The sequence below is a fragment of the Leptopilina boulardi genome, unplaced genomic scaffold (genome assembly GCF_019393585.1).
Source record: "Leptopilina boulardi isolate dan_hultmark-lab unplaced genomic scaffold, ZJU_Lbou_2.1 LbouV2_221, whole genome shotgun sequence".
Classification (NCBI taxonomy): Eukaryota; Metazoa; Arthropoda; class Insecta; order Hymenoptera; family Figitidae; genus Leptopilina; species Leptopilina boulardi.
Window position 1 is genome coordinate 1613 of NW_026137776.1, and position 26416 is coordinate 28028.

At 23.6% G+C, this 26416-nt stretch overlaps 1 protein-coding gene across 1 annotated transcript in view; it reads right to left on the bottom strand.

The window, feature by feature from the left end:
* Positions 1–907: 907 nt before the first annotated feature.
* The window catches only part of LOC127279612 (ATP-binding cassette subfamily C member 4-like), a 35326-nt gene continuing 9817 nt past the window's right edge, over positions 908–26416 (bottom strand). Inside the window, exons 2-16 of the mRNA XM_051302061.1 lie at positions 19426–19689; positions 18389–18499; positions 18172–18306; positions 16533–16737; positions 15800–16022; positions 12880–13503; positions 9683–10179; positions 9278–9565; positions 8453–8679; positions 7821–8317; positions 7244–7474; positions 5865–6211; positions 4766–5011; positions 4350–4649; positions 908–2427 (exon numbers count right to left, since the gene is read on the bottom strand). Of these exons, the coding sequence (XP_051158018.1) occupies positions 2272–2427; positions 4350–4649; positions 4766–5011; positions 5865–6211; positions 7244–7474; positions 7821–8317; positions 8453–8679; positions 9278–9565; positions 9683–10179; positions 12880–13503; positions 15800–16022; positions 16533–16737; positions 18172–18306; positions 18389–18499; positions 19426–19499 (4161 nt within the window). The 5' untranslated portion in view covers positions 19500–19689 and the 3' untranslated portion in view covers positions 908–2271. The remainder of the gene's footprint in view (positions 2428–4349; positions 4650–4765; positions 5012–5864; positions 6212–7243; positions 7475–7820; positions 8318–8452; positions 8680–9277; positions 9566–9682; positions 10180–12879; positions 13504–15799; positions 16023–16532; positions 16738–18171; positions 18307–18388; positions 18500–19425; positions 19690–26416) is intronic.

Sequence of the window (26416 nt, forward strand, 5' to 3'; positions counted from 1 at the left end):
TGCTTTTTTTTAGAACTTACCTTCTTCTCATTAGCAGCATGATTAATTGAATTTTCTGCTGAACAGAAAGAATTTATTTGAATGAGAATGAAAAGAAAGAGTATCCCTTCCTTAAGGATTTTCATATTTTTAATAGATTGAGACTGTAACCAAATTTTATTTTCGTTAACTAAAAATATAAAAAAATTAGAAATTTATCACTAAATTATACGCAGACCAAAATCCAAGAGATTCCGATGTGATGGAAGTTGTGCACAAATATGAAAAAGGCGGAATACTCGTCGGTAATCTCAATATGTTTGATTAGAAAAAGGCATTGACAGAATATCCTATCCTCCTCACTCTGATAAATTTAATAAAAAGAAGTAAACAACACATAAATTAAAAAACACTATGATCCAAAACACATAAATAAATTTAAATCCAATTAATTATATAATATCTAGTGATTTCTCGGCGAGATACGTAGTGTGGCAAAACAAGACCGCCAAATCACATGCGATTAAATGGAATAAGTGGTGATTTCCCAAAATCCGAGTGATTCGGAGGAAATTCCCACCAAACTCTTGTGACGTACTAGATACAAAAGTAAAAAATTTTAATTTTCTTTATTTTGCAAATTTAAAACTCTTCGTCATTTTTGGAGAAAAAAAATAGCAAAAAATTGTGACAAATTACATCTAAAAGCATATTTTCTCATCTTTAAAATGCTTTTTGAAAATTTTTATACGATAATTTTCGACCATAAATAAAATCATAAATATTAAAAACAAAATCAATCAATATTGTCAAGCCCATAAAATATAATATTAAAATTGTGAAACAGTGTTGCTTAAATTTATTTTCATATAATCATTATTTATTATTTTTAGATTTAGAATTTATAATTCAAAATAAATAAATGTCATTTTTAAACTAAATAATTTCTTTATTATAAAGATTATCATTTAATACAATTTCGCTCCACACGTACTGATATAAATTCAGTGTTTTTTTTTTGTAAATATTTATCTCTGAATGAACAGATACTTTTAAAAAAAAATTTTTTTTTTGGTCATTTTCACTTTCTGAGTTAAAAATTTGTCAATTATTATAACATTCATAACACTTAAATAATACTATTCGAATTTAACACTTCATCGCATATTACAAATATAATAAAAGTATAACAAATTTATTATTAATGAAAATAAATTTACTGAAAAAAAACAACAATTCGTAACATTCTCTCAGTATATTTTTGGTTTTTTTTAATATATAAACATTCGGTATATATTTTTTAAAATTAATAATTTGTCTTAATTTATTTATGTACAAATTTTTAAACATAAATAAGATTAAAATATCTTTAAGAAAAAAAAAAAATAATAAATGAAATGCAATATTTAAAATCATAAAACAAATTGTAAAAATCATCAATTAACACAAAAATCAACACATTAAGTTTTGTAAAATTATTTTTTAAGTAAACTTTTTGTTATCCTACTTTTGCAAATTAAGTTTATATTTGGTATTTATTCTCCAAGAAATAAGATTATAAAAAACTTGAGAATAAAAATGAAGAAATTTCACGAGCCTTCACTATCTCGTTTTAAATGTTCTTTATAATTTTCTATTTTACATTATTTTTACAAATTAATGGAAAAATATGAGATTCAGGGGCGTTCTAATGTTTATATTATATATATTAATAGATGTTTGAACACACGCCTGTGACTTTTATTATAGCCCTGATATTATTCTTTGGCTATAACGTGTAAAAAAAAAGAAAAAAAATTACCACAATATAGGATATATAAAATTGACAAACCGCTTTAATTAAAATCTTGACTAAATTAAAAATTTAAACATATTAAATAATCTACTTAAATTTTAATAGTCTTGAATAGTTCTATAATTATCTATTTACAATTTGTATCTATATTTTCATTTAAAACTTTAGGAGTGCTAAAAGAAATTATTGTGTATAAAATTTATCTATGAAGTATATTGGCATCTTTAATGGTCTTCGAAATAAAAAAATTACTTCCAAATTTGGAAGAAATTACTTTTTTTTTATCACATATTTGTTGAAAAATTATTAACTTTGACGTATAAGATTATTTAGCGTGTGAAACAAATTATCGTAATTAGCATTTATTTAGCAATTATGTAAAAAAAAAAAAAAATTTCCATGAAAAACGGAATTTTTTCGATTGTATAAACTTTTAACAAAATATTGCCGCACATGTTAAATATCTTAAGCGTCAATTAATATATTGGACGGCAGTACTAATTAGAATCTGATGAATTGTCCTCATGTTTTGTTAAGTACGCACGTTCAGCAACCTTTGACAATTGATCAAACATTCCTCGTCCTGTTTCTCTAACTAAAGAAGTAAATTGTCCATATTGGTTTTGAAGAAGAATGTGCGGATGATCGAATTCCTGAAATAATTGAAAAAAATTTTAATTTTTAATTAATTTAATTTTAATTTGAAAAAAAACGGTGAATTTTACGATTATGATCAACGATTAAGAAAATAATAATTTTTTTTTGCAAATTTTTCTTTTGAAAATTTATCGATCCCATAAAAATTATTAATTAGAATTTTCATTTTAAAGAATATTATTAGAAATAATTATTTTTTAGACGAATTTTCATTTTTTAAATTAAAATTTGACAGAATTTTTCATTTTATACGAATTTTTAAATTAACATAATTTTTAGCTACCAAATTTTTGTTTTGCGAAATTTTTATTTTACACTCATTTTCTTTACATGACATTTTATTTAAATGAATAATAATTTAATTGAATTTTAATTAAACAGAATTCTCATTCAATCAAATTTTATATGATTCAAATTTTTAAATGTCAGAATTTCCTATTCACCAAATATTAATTTGTATAAATTTTTATTTATATGAATTTTTAGTTGGTAGAATTTTTAAGACATCGAATTTTTATTTGTCCGGAATTGAAAATGGCCAAATAAACAATTGTCAGAAAGATATTGGCGCAATTTTTAAAATTGATCAATTAAAAATTATCAAGAATTAAAAAAAAAAATATCTTTCTGTCGATTGTTTATTCGGCTATTTGCAATTTCGGACAAATGAAAATTCGACTTCTTAAGAATTCTATCAATAAAAAATTCGTACAAATAAAAGTTCGGATAAATTAAAATTCGGTGAATTGGAATTTCTTTCATTTAAAAATTATCAAGTCACATAAAATACGATTGAATGTAAATTCTGCTAAATTAAAATTATTTTAAATATACCTATAAAGTTTGGAATAATCATGCGCCCACAAAAAATTATAATAATTTTTATTGAAAAATATTTTTTTTTTCCTAAATCGTTAATCATAAATATTGTCAACTTCATCAATGTGGAAAAAAATTAATTAATCAGTGTAATTAATAGGAATGTGTAAATTTTTTTTGTAATTTGAAAATTTTGGGGCGATACGAATTCAACACAAATATACTCTACACAAGAAAATACTGCACCGCTAACTGTACACGTGTCAATTGCTGTCAACAAAATTAAATAAAAATATATTCTTCACAATTAAATACTACATCGAAAAACCCTACACAATAAATTATTTACTAGAAAATTATCTTCATAAACTCAACACAAATAAACTCAACACATTAAGATTTAGAATTAGAAAAATGAAAAAAAATTTTTTTATAATTCTACACAAATAAATACTACATCAGTAAATTTTACACAGCTATAAAAAATAAAAAATTAAATTCGACACAAAAGGAAAGATTATTTTCATGTGTTGAATTTAATTGTGTCGAATTTAATTTTTTATTTTTTATAGCTGTGTAGAATCTACTAATGTAATATTTATTTGTGTAGAATTATAAAAAAAATATTTTTATTTTTCTAATTCTAAATCTTAATGTGTAGAGATTATGGAGATAATTTTCTAGTTAATAGTTTATTGTGTAGGGTTTTTCGATGTAGTATTTAATGGTGTAGAATATATTTTTATTTTATTTTATTGAGAATTTACTCGTGTACAGTTAGCGGTGGAATATTTTCTTGTGTAAAGTTTTCTCGTTTTAAATTTAATTATTTTCATTTAATATGTTGAATTTTGAATGTGTACAGTTTATTTGTGTAGGATTAAAATATTTTTATTTGATGTGTAGAATTTATAAATGTTGAGTTTAATTGTGTAGAATTTTATAAATAATCGGAAATAAAGAAAATATTATTTTCATGTGTAAAATTTAATTGTGTCGAATTTAATTTTTTATTTTTTATAGCTGTGTAAAATTTACTGATGTAGTATTTATTTGTGTAGAATTCGTACCGCCCCGAAAATTTTTTGAATAATCTTACCGCCATTCGTCCTCTGTCCATGACTAAAACTTTGTCACTGTCCATAATTGTATTCAATCGATGAGCAACAGTGAGTACAGTGCAAGCAGCGAATTTACTTCTTATGGTTCTTTGAATCAGAGCATCCGTTTTTGGATCCACATTTGCTGTGGCTTCGTCCAACATTAGAATCCGATTGTTCCTCAAAATTGCTCTCGCGAGGCAAATCAACTGGCGTTGTCCAACACTGAAATTACTTCCTCTGTCGGACACTCGACTGTCCAATCCATTGACGGCTGCAATCGCTTCTTTTAGTTCCACCTGTTTGGCATTTATGAAAATTATTTACATTTTCCACGAGAAAATTAATTTACAGTTTAAAATTTCAAAGTCCAATCCTCTATTTAGAACTGTCGATTTAAAAATAAGGAAATCACCTCTTCGAGAACCTCCCACAGTAGTCTGTCGGGAAATTCGTTAAAGGGATCCAAATTTCTTCTGATTGTTCCAGAGAATAGAACAGGATCCTGTGGAATGATGGAAATTAGACGTCGAAGATCTTCCAGACAGACGGTTCCCGTGTCTATATTGTCGATTTCAATGACTCCATCGATTTTGGCGAGACGAAAGAGAGCTGCGATTAAGGATGATTTTCCAGCACCTGTTCTCCCAACTATTCCAACCTAAAAAATAGTATAAAAAATTTTTTTAGTTAGAATAATACATTTTCAAACTAAATCATATACCCTGGAAAAAATTTCAAATCTTAAGCCGCATTCTTTCGACGATTTCTATTGTAATTTATTCAGAGTAACTTACTGAACATTTTCCAGCCGCGAACTAACAGAATTTCTATTAAATTGATTTTTTATATAACTGAAAATTCACTTCGCATAATTTCTATTTGTTCGAATTTTCATTTGACAGAAATTTTATTAGTTTGAATAAACATTTAAAAAAAAATAATTTCAAAACGAATTTTAAAAATTAACTAATTAAAATTTTTTCGATAATTTCTAGGTATCGATTGTATAATTTGATTTCACGTCAAAGACAAATTAAAATCGCTAAATTTATTTTTTAATTGCAATACGTCAAATTTCTATCAGAAAATAAATTTGAATTTAACATCGAAGTTAAATAAAAAATGAATTAAATTTGACTTTAACGTTGAAATGAATTTGATTTTGACGAAAATGTTTCTGTTAAATGTTTAATCAAACAAATGAAAGTTCTGACTAATAAAAATTCAATCAAATAGAAATTTTGTTAAATAAATTTTTTGGTTTAGTAGAAATTTTGTAATATGAAATATCGGTTATATGAAAATTTTGTCAGTAATTAGAACAAATTAATTTTAGACATTATTCATGCGTCTCGATTTTTCTGTCTTAAATTTGAAAATTAAAAAATGTCTCAGATGTCCATGATACCGTGATATGATCGAGAAAAAGAAATTTATAATTTAAACATAGGATATTAATCTCAATGAACAAAAAATTAAAAAAAATCGATTGTACAATAATAGTAATTCACCTTTTCAGTTGGATAAATGACAATATTGAGTCCTTTCAAAACAGGAGGATCGTATTCCGAATATCTCAAGTACATATTTCGGAATCTAATATAACCTTTAGTGGGCCAATTTCTCGGTGGCGTGACAAAAGACTCAATCATACTTTGTTTTCGTTTTTTCTTTGACATTACTCCTTTGTCACGTAAATTAGGTTCTGGTGGAAGTTCAGCATATTCTAAAACTCTTTCGACAGACATTAATTGATTTGCCACTTCTGCACTTTGTCGCATTCCCCATTGAATCATTCCCGTCATTGACATCACTTGTGTAATTGCCAAACCCACTTTTCCTCCATTTTCTGCCGATGCTGGAAAAAAAAAGAATTTCTTTAAATCTCTCTTTTTTTGTAAAGAATACTATATTTATCGTGTATATGGGCGATTCCACGTGAGATTTACCTATGACCTTTTAAATTCGTCTAAATATATTTTTTTCTTATTCTTTGTAGAAAAAAAAGGTTTACGTATTTTTTTATTTTTTTAATAAGTACTCAAATTTTCGAGTTATGAATTTTTCAAAATCTGATATTTTCAAGTTTTTTTGAAATATACCTAACTTCACTGACATGTAACTCTAAAAGTATTAAATTTAGAAATTATAACCAAGATACAAAAAAGTTTCAGTTTTTTATCGACTTTCAAATTATGTTAACGAAAAAACAAATTTTGAATTCGTTTTTTAAAAAACAGCAATTTTTTATAAACAAATTAAATTTTTTTAAATTTAGGCGCGATTTTTTTTTTATTTCTACACACATGAAAATAAGAAGAAAATTTTGCAATAAGTTTTGGAGTAGGGCTGATGATCCTTTTGTTTATATAATTTGTTTTAAAAAAAAATTTTACTTTTTTTTTCTTTTTTTTTATTTTTTAAAATAAAATGTATTTTAATTTGCTTTTCTATGAGTTTACTAGTAGATCCTAGTGTCAAAAACACTTTTCATTTTGAAAAATAAATAAAAAAAAATCGCGCCTAAATTTAAAAAAATTTAATTTGTTTATAAAAAATTGCTGTTTTTTAAAAAACAAATTCAAAATTTGTTTTTTCGTTAACATAATTTGAAAGTCGATAAAAAACTGAAACTTTTTTGTATCTTGGTAATAATTCCTAAATTTAATACTTTTAGAGTTACATGCCAGTGAAGTTAGGTATATTTCAAAAAAACTTGAAAATATCAGATTTTGAAAAATTCATAACTCGAAAATTTGAGCACTTATTAAAAAAATAAAAAAACACGTAAACCTTTTTTTTCTACAAAGAATAAGAAAAAAATATATTTAGACGAATTTAAAAGGTCATAGGTCATAGGAATCGCCTATATATTTATATATATACTTACAATCACTGGTAATGAGAAAACTAAACGTCACCAGAGTTGTAAAAATAAAAGTAAAAATATCCAATGAAAATCCAAAAGCAGAACTTGTCACGATGAACATAAACCACGAAGAGGTATGCAAATCTTGGAATTTGTCGAATTCATGTTTGAGAATTTCTTGAGCTCCAAATGCTCGGATTGTCGTCAGTCCATTGAGGGTTGCGTTGAGATGTGTAAATACCGGTGAACGTGCTATTTTAAAAAAAATCACTACGTTACAAATTTTTTTTTTTAATTTTCAAAAGAAAAGAATTTATCGGATGTTCAAAACATTCAAATAAATTTGAAAATATAATTCTAGAATTAAATTTAAAAGCAACATTATGATTAATTTATTAAATTGTTATTTTTTAATTTCAAATAATTTGATTAAATTTAAAATGACAATATAATAAATATGAAAAAATACCAATTTTTAAAAAAGTAGCTTTTAGTTGTACAAAGATGAAAAAAGTAGTGACATAGTACCAAACTATAAAAAAAAAGTAGAAAATAGTTTAATAAATAAATGTGAAGCTTGTGAAAATAATAAACTTACTCATTCCTTCCAGGCGCTTGACATTTTTGCTTGTCTTGAGATAAACTTTTCGAATCCAATAAAATACAGCACCAAGAAGAACAATTGGAATAATATAGTAATAGTTGACTGTACAAGTGACAATCAATGTTCCCATCATCATCATAATTATTTGTCCAGCATCCAAGAGAGCTTTTGGCAATAATTCATCTATTGCTCCCATGTCTTTTGAAAATCTATTAAGAATTCGACCACTTGGATTTGTATCGAAAAATCGCATTCCCGTTCTAATCAGCGCACTAAATACCATGTCGTGTAAACTTTGACTCGCTCTCATACATAAAGCATAAAATGCAAAAGATCTTGTAATTCCAATTAAAAATATTGATGTAACTATTCCAATATATACGTAAATATAAACTTCCTGTGACCATGGTTGAACTTTAAAAAGTCCCTCGTCCGTTTGATTTCGTGTTATATTTGCAGCTTCATATAATTTTGCTTCCTCTGCTGTTACACTAAAAAATATTAATTTAGGTATATTAAAATATTCAGGTTCGTTGTATATTATTTAAAAAAAATATATAAAATTAATATATTATGAATATTCAGAAAAATATTTTCAAAAGTTTCTCTATTTTTTTCAGACTTACAGAAAAGGAACATAAAGATCATTTAAACTGGCAGCAAATTGAGTTACGATGAATAAAATAAAGACGATAAAACCGAAAAATAAATTAGCTCCAGCTCTGAAATAATTGAGGAAAATTGAACCCTTTACAGTTCCTCTTGATGTTCCTTCTACCAGTCCGTCTATATTTTCGGGATCTTGTTCATCTTCTTCAATATCAGTATCACCACCAGCTTCTGGTGTTTTACTCTGAAAAAACAATGAATTTTCACTAAATAAATCTCAAGATTATTATTTGTGCGCTAATTTTAAAATTAACAAATAAACATTTATCAACACGAAATTAAAATTGGTTAATTTTAAAATTTACGCCCAAATTTTTCTGCTAGATATTTATTTGCGGGCAAATGAAAGTTTTGTAAAATAAAAAATCAGAGTTTTAAAAAAATTCAAATGAATGAAAATTTGTCTAGAAAAAGAATATTCTTTCTGTAAAATAAAAATTCCTTTAAATCGACTATTCTATATCTAATGAAAATTCGAGCAAATAATAATTCTATCAAATTCAATGAAATAAAAAGACAAAAATAAAAATTCTTGTAACAATAATTCTGTAATATAGAAATTCTGTTAAATAATAATTCGAAGAAATAAAAATTTGTCCGAAAATAAATTCTAGATAGTCAAAATTCAGTCGAATGAAAATTCTAACAAATTAATTTTAAAGCTCATTAATGCGTTTCCTTTTTTTTAAAATGAGTTGATAAATAAATGTTTGCAATGGGTTTTGTATGAAAAGTTCCAACTTGAGAGGCAAACCCTTCTCTTAATATAATAATAAACTTACTCTATTACTCGAGGTAGAAAATTGTCTTCGCATTGTACTTCTTTCCATAAATGAATCCTCAGTATTCTCAGGATTACTTTCCGCCGCAATGAGAGGCATATATTCAGGATGACTTTGCAGAAGCTGCTGATAATTTTTATAAAATTGCATCTTTCCTTGATCGAGAAGAATAATTGCATCGACTCCTTTAATATACTGAAGCTGATGCGTTGCGAGAATTCGAGTCTTACCGGACAAATAGTGTTTCATACACTCTTCAAATAAATGCTTCCCCACGTGAGCGTCCACCTAATTAACATTCCAAAATTATTTCCAAATTGCGTTTTTATTTCTAAACGTGAAAATACATTTGAACGTAACTATTATTTTCTAATAGTGGAAGAAATGGTAAGGAATGAGAATTACCGCACTGAGAGGATCGTCGAAGAGGTAAATGTCGGCCTGCCTGTAGACAGCCCTCGCCAAGTTGATTCTGGCCTTTTGCCCTCCCGACAAGGAACTTCCCCTGTCGCCAACAACGGTCTGGTCTCCTTGAGGAAACTGTTTGAAGTCTCTGAGGAGAGCGCACGCTTTGACGACTCTCTGGTACCTTTGTCTGTCGTAGGCTTGGCCGAAGAGAATATTCTGTCTGACGGATGATCCGAAAACCCAGGATTCCTGACCTGCATAACTCAAACCGCCCTTGACTCTAATACTTCCCTCTGTAAGTGCGATTTCTTTTAAAATTGCAGACAGCAATGAACTCTTGCCAGCTCCAACCATTCCAATTACCATGTACAATTTTCCGGTTTCGAGTTCTAAATTAATTTTTTCCAAAGTGTTCTCCGATTGGCCGGGTTCCCATTTTGCTGTCACATTATCCAACTTGACTGCCCATGTCTCTGGGGGTTCATCCATTACGCCTATTTTCATAAAACAAATTAATCACAAATTAACAATCATATACATAAGAAAATTATATTTCTAACTAGCAAAATTAAACGCACGCAAGCGCGCCAAATTGAGTATTTAATTGTTTGTTATAAAGAAATTAAAGATTAATATTATCAATAATAATTTAATTTATTAAAATATTATTACATATTATATAATAATAATGAAAATTATATGTTTACAAGCCTCGGATTATACGACTTTTTCCGACTTTTTTCAAAAGTTATCGACTTTTATCGACTTATTTTAATAAAATGCGATATTTTTTTTTTTTACATTTGAAAAGAAAATGTAAATAAAATACATTTTTTTAGTATAAAATGTAGATCTTCTTCAGATCTTCTTCAATTCAATTATTTAAGAAATTTTGAACTAAAATGATTCTTCACTAAATTAATTATTTTTAATAATTGTAATAAAATACATTACAAATTAAATTATATCATAATTATTATTCAATTAAAATTTTTATGAAATTTAACAATTGTTTATAATTAAAAAAAAAATATCACAATAAAATTGAATTATTTTTTAAAAATTTCAATTCAAAATAAACTAAAATTCAATTATTACCCGAAATTTTAATTCAAAATCAATTAAAAATCCAATAATTATCTACAATTTTCAATTTAAAATTTAATTATTTACCAAGTTTTCAATTTAAAATGAAATAAAATTCAATATTTTTCTAAAATTTCTATTCAAAATTAATTATCCAAATTTTCAATCAAAAATGAACTTAAATTAAATTATTATCCAAAATTTCAATTAAAATTCAATTATTTCCCAAAATTTTCAATTCAAAATGAACTGAAATTCAATTATTTTCCAAATTTAAAATCAAATAAAATTTCATTATTCTGAAAAATTTGAATTCAAAATTAATTGAATTTTCAATAATTTGAATTTAAAAGCATCTAAAATTTAATTATTTCTAAAATTTTCCACCGAAAATTTTTTTTTTCTGAAATTTAATAATTTCAATTATAACTCTAAGGAAATTCAATTATTTTTAACTATTTTAATAATATTCTTTGAAAATTCAACTATCTGAAACCATTTTTCAATTAAAAATGATTTGCAAATTATTGTATTTTGTCCGCATTTTCTAATAAATTTTTAGTGAAATCATCTAAAATTTTAATTAAATTGTGTTTTCACACAATTGAATTTTCGAGGAATATTATAAAAATCATTAAAAATAATTAAATTTCGGAAGAGTTATAATTTAAATTATTAAATTTTAGAAAGTTTTAGATGGAAAAAATTAAAAATAATTAAATTTTAAAAGGTTTTATATTAAAATTTTTGTTAATTTCATTTTTAAATTGTAAACAATTGTTAAATTTCATAAAATATTTAATTAAAAAATAGTTTAAGATAATTAAATTTGCGAAGAATTTCATTAAAATTATTAGAAATAATTAATTTAAAGAAAGACTCTAGTTAAAAATTTGTTAAATAATTGAAATGAAAAAGATCTGCATTGTATACTAAAAAATGACGTTTTTTGTTTAAAAATTTTGTAAAAAAATATAATCGAAGTCAAAAAAAGTCGTATTTTGGAAAAAAAAAAGTCCAAAAAAGTCGTATAATCAATCAAAATTTGGATAAATTGAAATTCGGATCATTTAAAACTTAAAATAATGAAAATTTAGATAAATTTAAATTCTGATAATTTGAAATTTAAATCAAATAAAGTTTGGATAATTTTAAACCTAAATCAATTAAAATTCGGAAACTTTGAAACTTAAATCAATCAAAATTTGGATAAATTGAAATTCGGATAGTTTAAAACTTAAATTAATGACAATTTAGATAAATTAAAATGCAGATAATTTAAAATTTGGATAATTTTAAACAGAAACTTTGAAACTTAAATTAATCAAAATTTGGATAAATTAAAATTCGAATAATTTGAAACTTTAATCGATTAAGCTTTAGATAGATTAAAATTTCCTTAGTTTTAAATTATGAGCTAAAAGTTTTGAACGTTCAAATAAACGAAATTTTTTTTTTTTTGCAACTTCTTTAAGTACGAATTTTAATACAAAATATTGTTTTAAATATCTAAAAAGAAGTTATTAATTTAATGATAGTTTAATTTATTGTTTTACTTTAAATGGCTATCATAATTTTTAATAATTGAGTCGCCGGAAAGTAAAACCACACATAAAATTCTGACTCCCATTGAATTAACATGGCCGTCAGAATTTTATGTGTGGTTTTACTTTCCAGCGACTCAATTTATTGATTGAAAAAAATATTTCGTTCATTTGAAGGTTCAAAACTTTTGGCTCATTTTAAATTTCGATTTTTTGAATTTGATTTAAATTTCAATTAATAAATTTGGTTTGACCAATAAAAATTAAAATTGATTAAAAGTTGGATCACTTGGAATTTAAATTGAAATTTAAATTGAATTGAAATTTGGATCGATTAAAATTTCAATCGAATAAAATTTAATGAAAATTTGGAAAACTGTGTAAATTGTGAAAAAGATAACAAATTATCTAACAAAAAAAAATTGTATTGACTTCCGGATATCCTGAAATATCCATTGCCGAGAGAGAGAGAGAGAGAGAAGTTTTAGTTTTTATTTCAAAAATTTTATCTATCAATAGTACTAAAAAAAACGGTTTTTCAAAATAAATTTTTTCAATATTTACCTTCAACGCAATTGGCAGTGTTTTTGAGAAGATCACTGGCAAGCACCAACAATCCATTTTGACTTTTTTTTAAATCGTCGGCAAGATCTTCGTCAATAAATGGGAGATCAGGTTTTATTGAATTTCTCTTATCAGTCTTCTTACTTGTTCCATTGGCATTATAAGATTGATGTAAATGGGGATTCACTTCTTTGAATTCTTCGTACATTAAAAAATATTGCAATCTTCTAACGGCTACCATGCATTCTGCAATTTCTGCAAAACCTCGCACGAACATACCCGACATTGTGTGTGCAAGAACAGCAAAATATGACGAGAAAACAAAAACTTTGTCCGCTGTTAATTGTTCTTTATATAAAAGCATTGCCAGTAATGTTGAAAATAAAGCCATTCTAGTTGTGAAAATATTGAAAGTCATGTAAATTCCACGAATATAAGAGCTTTTTGTGACAATCTTCAATTCCAATTTGCGAGCAATTTCCACCAATGCACAAAATGGCTTTTCCCAAGCGTACATTTTTATCACTTGAACACCCGAGATTATTTCGTCCATAAGTCGTACTCTCTCGTCTGTTTTTATTGCAGTTTGTAGTCTAAAAATTGATGACAATTTTCCGGTGTATGCTGAAATAAATTTGAAAAATTAAAAACATAATCAATTTTTACTTTAAGGATCAAATTATGCCCAAGGAAGTTAGACCAGTAAAGTTAAAATTTTCAAAAAACAAATATTGTGCCCAATTGTGCTCGACTTGTGATCATTTATGTAAAAATTAATTTTTTGAAAAACACAAAATTCCTGGCAAAAAAATTAAACAAAATTTTTAAAATGTTCCAAAAATTAAAATTTTTAAAAAACAAAACTTATACTGAATTGTTCTTGACTTGTGCTTTTTTGTGCACAAATTCATTAAGAAAAAAAAAAAACTCAAAATTTCGGGCGAAAAAAGGAAAAAAAAATTTTTTTTGAATATAGAAAGTTAAAATTTTCTAAAATTCATATATTTCGAAATAAATCTAAATTTTTGACATAAAAATATGTTTTGGCAAATTTTTGAAATTCTGAATTTTGAAAAACCCAGAGAAAATAAATTTAAATTTTTTTAAAAGAAATTCAAATTTTATAAAAGTATTTTCAAGTCGTGAAAAATATGGTAAAAGGCGTAATTTTCATAATAAGAAATTCCAAACTTTAGAAAAAATTTTCTAAACTGAATACAGAATTTAATAAAAATTTAGTATCATTTAGTGAAGAATCAAATATAACCAAATTTTCATGTCACAATTAAACAAAAAAAAAAAAAAATTAGGCACAAGATTTGTTTAATTGAAAATTTTAATTTTAGACGTTTTAAAAATGTTTTTTTTATTTTTTTCCTTGGAATTTTGAATTTTCCAGACAATGAATTTTTGCACAAAAAAAATAAAAAATAAGGTACAATTCAGCACAATATTTGTTACTTGGAAATTTTAACTTCTTATATTTAAAAATATTTTTTTGTGTTTTTTTTTTTTTTGTCCGAAATGTTGAATATTTCGAAAAACCAATTATTTTATGCCCGGAATTTTGAGTTTTTCAGAAACCGAATCTTTGGAAAATTAGAAACAAAATATTTTTTTTCGTACAACTCTTTTGGTTTTTATAACTGAATAACATTTTGAGAACAAAACAAAATTAATTTCAATTTTTTTTTTTGAAATAATAAAAATTTTTGTTCCTTGTGATGATATAATTTTTTTTAATAATAATAATTGGAAAAATTGTTTTTTCGATGCTTTAAAATACGTGTATCTTAAAATGATAATTCCCTGAGAAAAACATATTCTTCGTACGTATAATTTAAACATGTAAATCACTCTTCAAATAAAGGATTACAATTATCTTTATAGAAATAAGCAAATATTTTATGTTCAAACAAATTAGCAAATTACTATATTTGTAGAATGATTTACTCCTTTTTTTGAAAATTTCGTTACTGTATCATTAAAATTGTTTCTATTCTAATGAGAAATAAAAAAAATATAATATAGATAAATTAAAAAAAAAAAAAATTTTTTTAAAGATGATAAGATTAGATAAATTTCTTTTTAGAGCATTACAAGTAAAATTTACTACTCAAATAATAATCATTTGTTTAAAATTTTTTTCAGGATAAAAAAATCTTTTTCTTTAAATGTCAAGCAGAATAATCAATAAAAAAATGTAAAACGATTGTAGATACTTGAAGAAATAGAAATTTTTTTTCTATTATAATTATTATGACGTAAAGGGGGAGACCACTGAAATTTTAACCTATTTAACTTTTCGTTGTTATTAGGCAACATTTTTTTTTCATGATTTAAAAATGTTTTACGTTATCAGAAAATAAAAAATTATATTTTTGACAATTTTAGAAATTTTTCTTTTTATTTGAAAAAATTAATTAGTTAAATTTTACTCATTCGATAGTTAAAAATTTTTTTTGTTTACTATTAATTAGTTAAATTTTACTTATTCAAAAGCAAAAAGTGAATCACTAATTCAAATTACTTAAAATTTTTACTAATTGTAATTTAGAGAGCAATTGTTGAGACTTATAAAAAAAGGGTAAAAAAATATTTGAAATGAAAAATTGGGAAAAAAGTTCCAATTTTTCTTGAATTTTAAGTTTCATTAAAAAATTTTTTGATTAATAAAATATTTTCTAAATTCTCATAACTCAGCATTATTTTATATCCCGAATAAAGTTGAAAAAATAAATTGACATCGTAAAACAAAAAAAAAAATTTCAAAATATTAAAAATTCACTGGTACCTCCCCTTAAATTAAAATTGTTTAATTAAATATTATACATATATATATATGTAGAATTAAAATTTGTTAAACTTAAAGCTAATTTTCCAAACATTATTAAATGCAATATTGTAAAAAAAAAATTACATTGTATTGGTACGACGACAAAAACAGCGGCAATTCCAATAAGTCCAGCATATCCAGCTTGGTAATATAGGAAATATGCAATAATTAAAGCTGAGAGAGGAGCTGACCACATATAATGGATAAAAATTGACACGAGATCAAATCTGTTGACATCGTTTGCGACTAAATTCACTATTTTCCCTGGAGCCGTTTCTCCCAGGGCAGTCTTACTAAGTTTCAATGCCTGCAAAGTAATTAACTAAATAAGTTTATCTATTACATGAATTATAAACATAATAATATTTTAATACATATTTTTTTTTAAACAAACTTTTTTTTTTTTTTCTTATTAAACATACGTGTATAAAACACGTGTAAAAATGTTAACATAAATTTAAAACTATAAATGATTTTGAATTGATCTGTCCTTCAATTTAAATTAACTTTGTGTTATGTTTCATAAAATTTTCTTTGAAATTAAAAGCAATAATTAATATTTTTATTTAGTGTTTGTATTAAATTTTTTCTTTGCTTTTTTTTATTTAGAGAATTAAAAAAAATTAAATATCTTAAATTTAAAAATTAAGTAATTTATTTTTTAAAAAAAAATTATTTTTTATTCATAAATATACTTATAATAGTAATAGTATAGAATATAAATTTAACATTAACTATAGAATTATAATTTTTTCTATTCGACAATCGTTTTGAATGCATTGAATATAAATTGTATATTATTTGACTAATTAATTACCTTTCTATAAACAAGTGAGCAAACAGCAACTCGTATCCTGCCTCCAATATGAAAAGCACCATATATCGATTGATTTAAAGTAATAACATTTATAGCTGAGGCAAGACAAATTCCTCCAGCAAAATAAAGTGCTGTTTGGTAAGGAACATCTGTATTTGGTTTAAAATATTGTAAAAAACCACCTAAAAGCAATGGTGTTCCCAATCTGTAATTTAAAAATAACGAACTCATTTTCAAAAAAACGGAATAACATTCATTATTTATTAAAATATAAAAGGGACACATGATTATGTTCTAAAAATCATTAATTAGAATTTTCATTTTATGGAATTTCATTTGTCATAATTATTTTTAAGCCGAATTTTTATTTATTCGAATTAGTATTTTGCAAAATTTTCATTAAAATGATTTTCTATATTACACAATTTTTATATAACCGAAAATTCACTTCACAGAATTTTTATTTTTTCGAATTTTTATTTGCTCGAATTTTTATTTAACATAATAGGCATTTTAAACAATTTTTATTGGGTAAAATTTCATTGCATAGAATTTTCATTTTATTCTTTCAGTTGAATTTTCATTTGTTCGAATTATTATTTGATATAATTTCCATATAACCGATTTTTCATAGTACAAAATTTTTACTTAACCGAAAAATCATTTATTTAACAGAATTTTTAATTGATAAAATTTTCGTTTTATCCGAATTTGCAAATGTCCGAAGCAACAATCGATTTTGGCGCGAATTTTAAAATCAACCACTCAAAAATTATCCATAAAATTGTGATTGGTTGATTTTAAAAATCGCGCCAAAATCGATTGTTGCTTCGGTCATTTGCAATTTCGGACAAATGAAAATTCTATCAATTAGAAATTCTGTTAAATAATTTTTCGGTTAATTAAAAATTCTGTAGTGTGAAAAATCGGTTATATGGAAATTATATCAAATAATAATAATTCGAACAAATGAAAATTCATCTGAAAAAAAAATTCTATCCAATGAAATTTTACCAAAACAAAAAAAATTAACAAATAAAAATTCGGCTCAAAAATAATCATGACAAATGAAATTCCATAAAATGAAAATTCTAACAATAAGTAATGATTTTTGGAACATAATCATACGTTCCAAGCTATACTAAAAAGCTCAAACTTCTATATTGTAATTTGAAAAAAAAGTAATAAGCGAAATAATTTTTTATAGCGGTCCCACAGACTGCTAAAACAGTTTAAAGGTTAAGATTTTTATTTAATAATGACTAAAAACATAAAAAAAAAAAATGATTTAATTCAAATAATAAATTACTTGACTACTATAAAATAAATATATTATTTTATTTACATTAAATAAACATTATTTGAGTCAATTAATTACTATTTGTTTCAAAATAAAAAAAAATTATTGATTCAAATACAGTTTTATTAAATTTAAATAAAAATTATTTGGTATAATTAAATATTTATTTGATAATTAGTCAAGTGTGTAAAAAGTTGATGATAAATAATACTCGAGTGCAAATGAAATTTTAATATCAAAATTTTTATTTCTACTTTGAAATTTATGAAATATAAAAAATATTCTATTTAATAATATTTAATTACAATTTATATTAATAAATAAATAATTTTCACAAACCTTAAGATAAATTCATTAAATATCTGAAGTATACCAAGAAGAGAATATTCCCATAAAAAAGTTCGAAAAATTGTTTTCAATAAACTTACTTTCTTCTTATGTTTTCTCGCATTTTCTACTTCTATTTTCCATCGACTGAAAAAATATATATTTTATTAAAAAAAAAAAAAAACAATACTTTTGAATTTATAAAATAATATTAATAACAAATATTAACTTTTCTAGTCTGTCCCCAAGAAGGGATGATTTATCTGTTTTTAATGGATCAAATAAATCTTCGGTTCCTAATACTTTTGTATATCCTGTCTTGAAAAGACGTACAGTCCACCTAAAATAGATGACGAATTATTATTATTATTGTTATTATTTTTACTAATTAATTATTATTAAGTAATGCAATATTTTTTTGGTTAACAAAATAATTAAATAATATAAAAAAAATATTAATTAAATATTAAATTATATAAAAAGCAGTTTGCCTTATTTTGATAAAAAAAAATTTTTATTTCTCCGTCCCTTATTATTGCTTTATATGTATATAGACGATAATATTGTCAGTCGATGATATAATTTTCAAAACAATAAAAATCACAATCGGAAGTTATAAACAAGTGTGGGTACTTTTAATCGATCGTAATTTTAATCTGTATTTGATTCCAACGATACTTGGTATATATATAGATAACTGTTATCGTTGAAATCTAACATTCATTAAAATTACGATAGATTTGAGTTACCATGCGTTTACAATTTTTATTCTATCATAAACCGAAGTTTTAGATTTTAGATGAAGTGATCAAGGTGAAAACATTTTTTTTTTTCTCAAATCTTGGCTCAAATTTGGGTAATTTTATTTATGAATGGTAATTGTTCGTAAAATTTTTTTTTCATTTATTTATATTCTAATATTTTTTTTTCTTAATTAAATAAAAAAAAAAATGCTTTCAATTTCAGTCTGAATACTTTTCGATTAGTAAATTGGATTTTTGAAAAAAATATTTTTTTTGACAAAATATGATAATGTCAAAATGTTAAAAAAAAATTTAATTTAAATTACAGTTTAATTTTTCAAATTCCAGTTTTTACTCCCATTGATTTTCTTTTTAAAATAGTGGGACTTTTAATGAGAAATAAATTTTTATTTACCTTTTTTTTACAGAACATAAGATAAAAAATAATTTATTCTGATTTGAAGAATTATTTTAATTAATTAAATTAATTTTTTTTCTGTTTTTTTTTTTTATAAATACATACCACCATAATAAAATTGATAAACATGATGCTTTTTCCCTAGGATTTGGATTCACAGTCGATTTTCTTGCATCCATCTTGTAAATTGTTCATTGATTCGATGCACTTTTTTTTTACATTAATTAACAAATTTATGTAAATAAAAAATATATGTATATATATATATATATATATATTAGAAACAATGAGAGAAAATTGACTTTAAAAAAAATTTAATCGTTTTTATATTACAGTTTTTAATTATAAAAAATTAGTTTTTCAGAGCACCTAAAACAGAAAAAAAATAAGATTGCATTAATTCCATAATGTCTTAATTAAATAAACATAGATAAACACAATTTTATAAGCTAAATAATTAATTAACTTGTTTAATATTTTTTCACTTTACAGACATTGCATATAGCAAAGCAAACGAATAAATCCCAATTTTAACTAAAATGGTATTCAAGTTTCACCACAATATGATAACACTCTTGTCTTAATTACTTTATGAATTACACACTATCTTAAATTGAGAGCTTTTTTCGATGATATTATATGTTCATAAACAAATTTTCACTTTGAGCATTTTGAAAATTATAATATAATTATAATTGAAAGAAAAATTATAATATCATTTTAATTATAAATAATAATTTTCTTTAAAGTTTCATTCAAATTTACATTATTTTATTTATTATAAAATTATATAAACTATATAATATATTACAGTGCTGATAAAAATCATGATTTTTTTTTAATAAAAAAATACAATTTTTTATATTTAAATATGATTTTTTACTTATTTGAATCACATATATTTTTACTTATATGTAACATTTATTAAAAGTGCAATCAGCACGAAAACTTGCAGCAAACTTGCAGGAAGTTTGTCGTGCAAAATTGCAGTGCAAACATGTAGCAAGTTTGGTGCAAGCAACAAAATGTCCTCTTGTGGTAAGGTAGTTAAGCAAGCTTGCAGCAAACTTGCAAAAAGCTTGCTGCAAGCTTGTATAATACTAAAAAAAAAATTTTCGAAACAATTTATTACTAAATAAACATAAAGGGCACTCTGCTTTTGAGGTTAAAAAATTTATTGCGCAGCCGTAGGAGCTTCCGTTTACAACTGCGCATCGTATTAAGTTTTGCAAACTTGCAGCATGCTTGCGCCAACGTTGCCCTGCAAGCTTGCCACAAGAGGACATTTTGTTGCTTGCTACATGTTTGCACTGCAATCTTGCACGTCTTGCAGGGCAAGCTTCTTGCATATTTGCTGCAAGTTTTCGTGTTGATTGGGAAGTGGTTTTAAACGAAAAGAAAACTTTAATAAAAATTATTTTAAACAATTTTAAAAGTTTTATAGTTATACGCTTTTCGGGAAAAATGATGTTGAGATAAAATCTTTTGTAAAATAATAATTTTCTTTATTTTGACTTTTTTCTTTTAGTTTAAACAAAAATCGCAATTATTTTTGTCCAATTTTTATAAACAATAACATATTTTACTCCATGAAACATTCTCGATAATCGTAAACTTTTTTCAGTTGTTAAAAGTATGTTGTTAAAAAACATAAAAATTATGATTTTTGTCTTTTCTAAAAGCAAAAAAGTCTAAATGTTTAAAAAATAATTATTTAAAATAGATTTTAACTATAAAAATAATTTTTATCGAAAAGTATGTATAACCAAACCTTTTAAAATTATTTAAAATTAATTTCTATTAAAGTTTTATTTGCTTTAAAATTCATTTTCAGTTTTGAGGTTATGTAGGGAATAGTGACAAACAGTGGGACACCATTTTTTAAAAGACATTTATTAATATGTCAATTTTACATATTTTTGAACACTTTTTGATATTAACATAAAGTTTGAACTCTTTTCTACACAATAAACATATTCTATTAAGATTATATTGCGATTAAATGGAAAAAATTTTCAAGTTTTTGGAACTTGATACATTTTTCTTGTTTTGAAGGTTAATGTTCAACAGTGGGACACCTATTATATTAAATACCGAATAATTAATTCAATAATAATATTCTGCTTCATACTTTGTAAATATATTTTTTTTGCATTTAAAAACGTTAACATATATGTTGCAAAACACTCATAATTTAATAATATATTACAATTTTATAATACCATGTCAAGTTTCATATAAAAAAATGGCTATTATTTTATTTTCACATTTACAGTACTGCTGATCATACGTCATAACTTGGTCATAACCTAAAAATAATTTCGCACGAAATTTGAATAATCGTTCTCTTACCAAGTGTTACTTTTTAAAATTTGTCGAACAATAATTGTAATAATTATTAATTATAAATTTTGAATTTTTTATTGTTTTTTAGTTATAAAAAAAACTTCAATTTTTACCTTTCCCAGTGTTGAGTGTCCCAGTGTTAAAAACATACAATTACAAGAAATTATTTAAATAAAAATTGTTTATGGAATTTTAAAATATTTTAAATTATTGGATATTATATTCCCAAATAGCACAACTATTTACAGCAATTTTGCAGCAAGTTTGCAATGCCAAGTTTGCAAAATTGCACTGCAAAATTGTTGCAAATTTGTGTCAAATAGCGATATGTCCTCCCTTTTCCATCTTTGCATTATAAGTTTGCAGAAAAATTTTTCAGAAAGTTTGCAGAAAAATTTCTTAGGTAGTTTGCAGAAAAATTTCTTAGGAAGTTTGCAGAAAATTTTTATGTCAAACTTGAAGAAAGTTGCTAATTATTTGCTCAAGTTCATGTCATGCGCAGTAGTTATCTATGGCACCTAGGGCTGCGCAATAGATTTTAGTAGCCTTTTCCACAGCAAAGTTATCCAGTAACAAAATATTATCATATTTACAACTCAAAAATTTAAAAATTTTTTTCTAAAAATTTCTGCAAGTTTTCTTCAAGTTTGACATAAAAATTTTCTGCAAACTTCCTAAGAAATTTTTCTGCAAACTTCCTAAAAATTTTTCTGCAAACTACCAAAGAAATTTTTCTGCAAAACTTTCTGAAAAATTTTCCTGCAAACTTATAATGCAAAGTTGGAAAAGGGAGGACATATCGCTATTTGCCACAAATTTGCAGCAATTTTGCAATGCAATTTTGCAAACTTGGCATTGCAAACTTGCTGCAAAATTGCTGTAAATAGTTGTGCTATTTGGGTTTAAAAGCATAAGTAAACGAAGTATCAAGTAAACTTTTTTTTAAAACTATCCTATCTGGGTAAAAATTATCATAATGTGTTGTCATAAACATGGTTTACATTTAAATTTTGATCAAGTTTCTTTAAGGGTATGTGGGCAAAGGACGTTTTTTTGGGGTTTGAAATTTTCTCTGAAATAAAAAATGATTTCAGATTAAAATTTTGGAGAAATAATTTAGTTTAGTACAAGGAATCTCGCTGTTCTATTCATTTACCATAACTTAACGCAAAAATAATAAAAATAAAGCAAAAAATAGTAAAATAATGTATTACATCATAGTTCATTCAGCGGCCACTTGCTCAAATTGGCGCTGTTTACTGGAGCACTGACACACTCAAGCAATGTCTGTGTATGCGCCGCCATGTTTCTTTTCATTTTCGTTTAAAAATCACACTTTTTAAACTTCATTTTTTAATAATTTAACGCAAAATTATGTATTTTTCGGAGAACAGCAAGATTCCTTGTACCCTAATCTATCATCCCTCAAAATTTTAGACAAAAATCTTTTTTCATTTTAAAGTAAGATGTATACTACAAAAACACATTTTCCCATACTAGGTCACGTGGGAGGTTTCCACATACCCTTAAGTAGATTTTCAGAAAATTAAAGTGTCCCACTGTAAAAACTGTCCTACTGTTTGTCACTCTCCCCTATTTAAATACTAATTTAAATTTTAAAAAAAGTCGCCATATTTTGCCTCATATTCATAAATAAATGTTTTATTTATACCTGTTGTAACCGCGAATATTTCCCCTCCCGCTATACTTTATGTATTATACACAATTATTAAATTATTAATACTTTTGTCTTTATGACTGGTGACTGACATTTAGGTGATTAAATCATTCAAAACAAGTATCATCGCCACTTCACTTATTTATCTGATGATAAAAAATTGCAATTAATACCTGAGAAATAATGATAAGAATTTATTTCATCATTTTCTTTTATATATACTTACTGAAGTGAAAAAACTATCTATGTAACTAACTAAAATTAAAATTTTAAACAATTCTAGTGCATAATAACAATTTTGATATTTTATTCACTTATTTTATTATTTTCTAAAAAATAAAATGCAACAATTTGCAAAAAAATATATAAACATTAATAAATATTGCAATCATATGGCAATATTGAATCATATCATTGTTAAATATGTGCTTTATATATCACATTATTGTTTTAATTACCTAAACAATTTCTATTTTAAGAAATAAATGTTTGTTATAACTTTCTTATTAAAAAAAAAAAAAAATGGAAAATATTTTTTTTTATAAAATTGTATTCAATATAATATTAAAACATTAATTTATAAAGTACCATAAGTGTTTAAAGTTTAAGCAAAATAGTATTTTTTTTTTAATTGAAATCTTAACATGTAATTTCTCAAGAGAGACTTTATGCCAGTCATTTAAAATGATTCAGCGTTTTCCTTATCCGATTTTATTGAAATAAATCATTACATTCGTTTGAATGCATTTGTTGAACTTACATATATTGTTAGAAACAAGATTATACTTAGAATGTTTTTTGTTCTCAGAAACAATATCAGTAACTATTGTTGCATTTTTTTTTTTGAAAATTTTTATTTGTCACAAAATTTTATTATAATAATTAATTTGTTATATTATAGAAAATTATTGGAATTAATTATATAACATTGAAAATTAATTAACTTATGGAGTTAAATATTTTTTTGTTTGACTTTTTCGCTTTTTAATATATAATAATAATGATAATAATGCAATGAGTAACAAAATTATTTTTCTTTATATAAAAAATTTGTATGTCAAAATTTATGATAATAGTTTTATTTAATTTTAATAAAATAACAATGAAAAAAAATTTTAACTAAGATTAATGTTTTACATTACTTCTACAAATATTAAAATCTTTATTAAAAAAAAAAAAAATTTGAACAAATTAAGAGAATAAATAATAAACTATTTATCCAGTTACAGTAGGTATTTCATTGAATATCTAAAAATAACGATAGATACACAACAAGATAATAATTATACGCCAACACTAAACAAAAGAGAATTATATATATATATATGTTTTACGCATACAATATTAGTCGAGATTAATTAAAAAAATTTAATAAAATATGTGAAAAATATTATATTTTAAAAAAATTTTCTCTGTTACATAGAAATATTTATTGAATTTAAAATTAAATTATAAATTTATTAATATTATTATTAATTATTATTATTATTATTTTAATATTATAATTATTATACATCTAATATCTAATTGAATATAAATTATGAGTAAAATATTTTACAATTTGCATATGGAGCATTCCACGTGAGATGTTCATTCAAATTTTTTTACTGGATTTTTTTTTGTCGAAATCTTTATGAAAAAAAAGAAAATAAGAATTTAATTTTTTGATAATTATGGAAGTTACGAATTTCTTAAAATTTAACATCGTCTAAAGCAGATATAATTTTGAAACCCGTTTTCCGATGTTATACTCATAGATAAAAAATAAATAAAAAATTACCTATTCATCAGTGACTGAGTTAAAAAAAAAAATTAAAAATCGTTCATTTCGGTTTTGAGAAGTCACTTCTTAGAAATAATTCCAATTTTTAGATTGGAAAATAAAAAACAATAAGTTAATAAAAATATTCAAGAAAAATCGTATAAATTTCATATATAATATTATTTTTTATCTATTAGTATATAAATGAGAAAAACGCATTTCAAAAAAGCATCTGTTTCACACGATGTTAAATTTTTTAAAAAAAATGATAACTTCCATAATTTTTATCAAAAGTCAAAAAAATAAAAAAATATGTATTTTCTTATTTTTTATAAAGATTTAAAAAAATATATTCGAGTAATTATAGATAATTGTATTTAAGGTTCATGCCAACAATGTATAAGTAATAATTATTAGTGTATATAAAGTGGACGAAATAATTACTTTGCGGAAGTTGACCATTTGTTCTCTGTCATTCTTATTTTTATATTTTTTTTACACTTTTCTATACACTATTATGACAGTATTAGAATTATATACAGAACACTATCTGATGTAGATTATTGTTTAAAAAAAATAACGGTAAAAAAATCATATTGTACATGAAACTTTTTAAAAAATATTTTATATTTTTATGAATTAAACATTTTTTTTTTTAGTTTAATTAAATTAATTTTTAAATGGGGCGCATGATTATTCGCCAAATTTCAATTTCATAATTTTCAAGACATCGAAATGTCATTTCACATAATTTTTATATTGCAAAATACCATTTAACATAATTTTTATTTTTTCGAATAATCGTTTATTCTCATATTTTTAAATAATAGAATTATCTATTGACATAATTTTTATTTTGACGAATGACCATTGGTTAGAAGTTTTAAATGTTCAAATTTCAATTATCTATAGAATTTTCATCTAATCACATATCCATTTAGTATAATTTTTATTGCTTCGAAATATTAATTTACGTAAATTTCAATTTTCTAAACTTTATTTGTTATAATTGCTATTTTTTTTTAAATCCACATAACCTAAAATTCACTGACACTATTTTCTATTTGACATAATTCACAAAACACAGAAAATTTAAATGTCCTAAATTTTGTTTTGCCGATATATAATTTTTCATAATCTCTATTTCTTATAATAGTCACTGTACCAATGCTCATTCGTCAAAATAAAAATTATGTTAAAAGGTAATTTGATTATTTAAAAATTAGAATAAATGATTTTTCGAAAAAATAAAAATTATGTTAAACGTTATTTAGAAATATAAAAATTATGTAAAATGACAACTCAAAAAC